The 2,892-nt window shown below is 47.6% G+C and overlaps 2 protein-coding genes across 2 annotated transcripts in view; one reads left to right on the top strand and one right to left on the bottom strand.

The window, feature by feature from the left end:
* The window catches only part of FBXO31 (F-box protein 31), a 49,893-nt gene that overhangs the window by 3,215 nt on the left and 43,786 nt on the right, over positions 1 to 2,892 (top strand). The window lies entirely within an intron of this gene.
* Positions 236 to 1,048, bottom strand: LOC108314684 (ribonuclease P/MRP protein subunit POP5-like). Its single transcript, XM_037743922.1, has one exon. It carries the CDS (start codon positions 1,003 to 1,005, stop codon positions 514 to 516), a length of 492 nt encoding a protein of 163 aa, XP_037599850.1. The 5' UTR covers positions 1,006 to 1,048; the 3' UTR covers positions 236 to 513.

Raw genomic sequence — 2,892 nt, 5'->3', positions numbered from 1 at the left:
TTAGAGACGGATTTCACCATGTTGGCCAGGCTGGTCTCGAAATCCTGACCTCAGGTGATCCGCCCACCTTGGCCTCCCAAAGTGCTGGGATTACAGGCGTGAGCCACCATGCCCCGGCCAATATATATATATATGTTTTAAATGTTTACCCCCACTAGTTATCAGGCAGATGCAAAATAAAATGACACACTGTTTTTCACCCAAATTAGCATCAGTGTTTTTTTTTTTTTTTTTACCACGGAAACCAGATACATTTATTAAACCTACTCTTAGCCAAGCAATTAGATACAAAGATGTCTATACAGAGTTCACAACCTACAGCACTTAACCAGGGAATGCTCGGTAAAGGCAACTTCAGTTTAACTGACTACTCCATTTCAAGTGGGTAACGTGTCCTCTGGTTGCAGCTATCTAGTTAGGAAAACTAGAAGATGCTGTTGCTCCCCAGAATGTTCTGTTCAAGTGAGCTTGAAGCTAGAGCACAGCGTAGCCTGCTGTATGGTGAGCAGAGGTTCACTCCATTGTTTCGGCAGCCTCCTCACTTGACTCTTCCTCCTCCTCTAGTAAGCAGCTTCTTTTCACAGACTTCTGGATAGCTTCCCGCTCTCCTTCATCAGTGCAGTTCTGCAACAAGATCAACAGCTGTTTCCTGTTGTACTGAATTAGGAACTTCTGACATGTTCTTATTGTACCTCCCACATGTAACGTGTTGAAAAAGCATGGGTAACGATGTCCTTTGTTCTCCAAGTACGTGATAAAGGGAAGAGCTGACCACACAAGCTGATAGAATTCTTTTCTGCATCGAAGTAGCACTATTCCAGTATAGGCATTGAGGTATCGAACCGCGAAGCCAATGGAGCAGGCGGCTGCGCCGAAAGTCCCGTGCATCCGGGCGATTGTGTCCCGTACGAGGCTGCTCAGAACTCGGTCATCGAGGCTCAGGCGGCAGCGGGCGTCGTCCGACACCAATTCGCAGAGCAGATACCTGTGCTTGAATCGCACCATGGCTGCCTCCGCGCCCTCTGGCCCGATGTCTTTTTTTTTTTTTTTGAGATGGAGTCTTGCTCTCGTTGCCTAGGCTGGAATGCAGTGACACACCTCAGCTCACCACAACCTCTGCCTCCCAGGTTCAAGCCATTCTCCTGCTCAGCCTCCTGAGTAGTGGGGATTACAGGCATGCGCCACCACGCCCGGCCAATTTTTGTATTTTTTTTTTTTAGTAGAGATGGGGTTTCTCTATGTTGCTCAGGTTGGTCTTGAACTCTTGACCTCACGTGATCCGCCCTCCTTGGCATCCCAAAGTGCTGGGATTACAGGTGTGAGCCACCCTGCCTGGCCCAATTTTTAAAGAGGAATCATTAAATCATTAATATTAGAGAGAATGTAGCAGAATTAGATAATTCATTGGATTAAATGAGAAACCTCAAGTGCTGGGAGGATACATGGCAGCTACTTTGTGACTCTGTATCTGGGCAGTTAAGATTTTCCTTCTGTGACTTGTCCGTCCATGACCTGGTGACAGATGTACAAAGAAGGGAAATTACTCTGGGCAGCATCTAGCAGAATCGCTTGTCTGACCCCCCTGTTCTAGCAGCACCACTCCTGAATATATTCCTCAGAGAAACATTCAAATTCATATGCATCCAAAGGTATGAGGGTGTTCACTGCCACACAGCACGTGATGAAAAAATAAAAATAAGCAAAAGAACTCTGTGACCATTGAGTTATGAACCACCGCATACCTTTTTTTTTTTTTTTTTTTCTGATACAGAGTCTCACTCTTGTTGCTTAGGCTGGAGTGTAATGGCATGATCTCAGCCTCCTGGGTTCAAGTGATTCTCCTGGCTCAACCTCCAGAGTAGTTGGGATTGCAGATGCCTGCCACCATGCCCGGCTAATTTTTGTGTTTTTAGTAGAGACTGGGTTTCACCCTGTTGGCCAGGCTGATCTTGACCTGCTGAGCTCAGGTGCTGCACACCTGTAATCCCAGCTACTTGGGAGGCTGAGGCAGGAGAACCATTTGAACCCGGGAGGTGGAGGTTGCAGTGAGCCAAGATTGCACCACCGCACTCCAGCCTGGTGACAGAGCAAGACTCCGTATCAAAAAAACAAACTGAATGTCCTGGAACAGGAAACAAGCAACAACAATGGAAGTGGGAAAAAGGAAACCTCTGCCTGTTCTTTCAATGCTTCAAAGAATTTGGGGCCATGACTGACTTTCAGGCTGTGGGTGAGGCTGGCGTGTTTAAGGACTCTTTCTAAAGTGATAGGATGCTTTGGCAGTGACAGGGTGGAGGGGGGGTCAGAGGGAATACACTGGCAACTGAAAAGTAGGTGGGTCTTTATAATACGTTTGCTCAGTGAGAAGCTGAAGATTTCCAGGGTCCTGTTGGCCATAGTAAGTTGGTTATTTTTATACTACTGTGGCCTCTTTGGTCCCTGCATGTGGGAAAGTGGAGTGACTCAGGCTGACGGTGGTTGGGGGGCAGCTTGGAGCTGGTGGGTTAAGTGTTTTCTAATAGTGTTTCTCTGCACAGGTGAAGGCAGTTCCCACTGAAAGCCCTCCCTGTGCTTCTGATGTTCAGGGCAGGCAGATCACAAATAAGGGCTCCTTCCCCTGGATAGGAAACAATACCAAACCCACTCCAGCCTTCAGGGCCTGGCAGGGTGGGTGCAGGACCCTTCCTGATGTGTCACCCTCTTGGCCTCTGACAGTTGGCCTGAGGGCTATAAAGAAACCCTCACTTTCTGGCGTGCTGGTGGCAGGCGCCGGCTGCCTATCTTGCTTTGGCACCTCCTGGGCTTTTTTGGTTACTTGTTGACTGGTTAATTGGTGAGTTGTGAAATGCCAGCCTGTTTTGGCATTGGTTTTTTTTTTTTTTTTTTTTTTTT

The sequence above is a fragment of the Cebus imitator genome, unplaced genomic scaffold (assembly GCF_001604975.1).
Source record: "Cebus imitator isolate Cc_AM_T3 unplaced genomic scaffold, Cebus_imitator-1.0 Scaffold159, whole genome shotgun sequence".
Classification (NCBI taxonomy): Eukaryota; Metazoa; Chordata; class Mammalia; order Primates; family Cebidae; genus Cebus; species Cebus imitator.
This window is presented reverse-complemented; position numbering and strand designations above follow the sequence as displayed.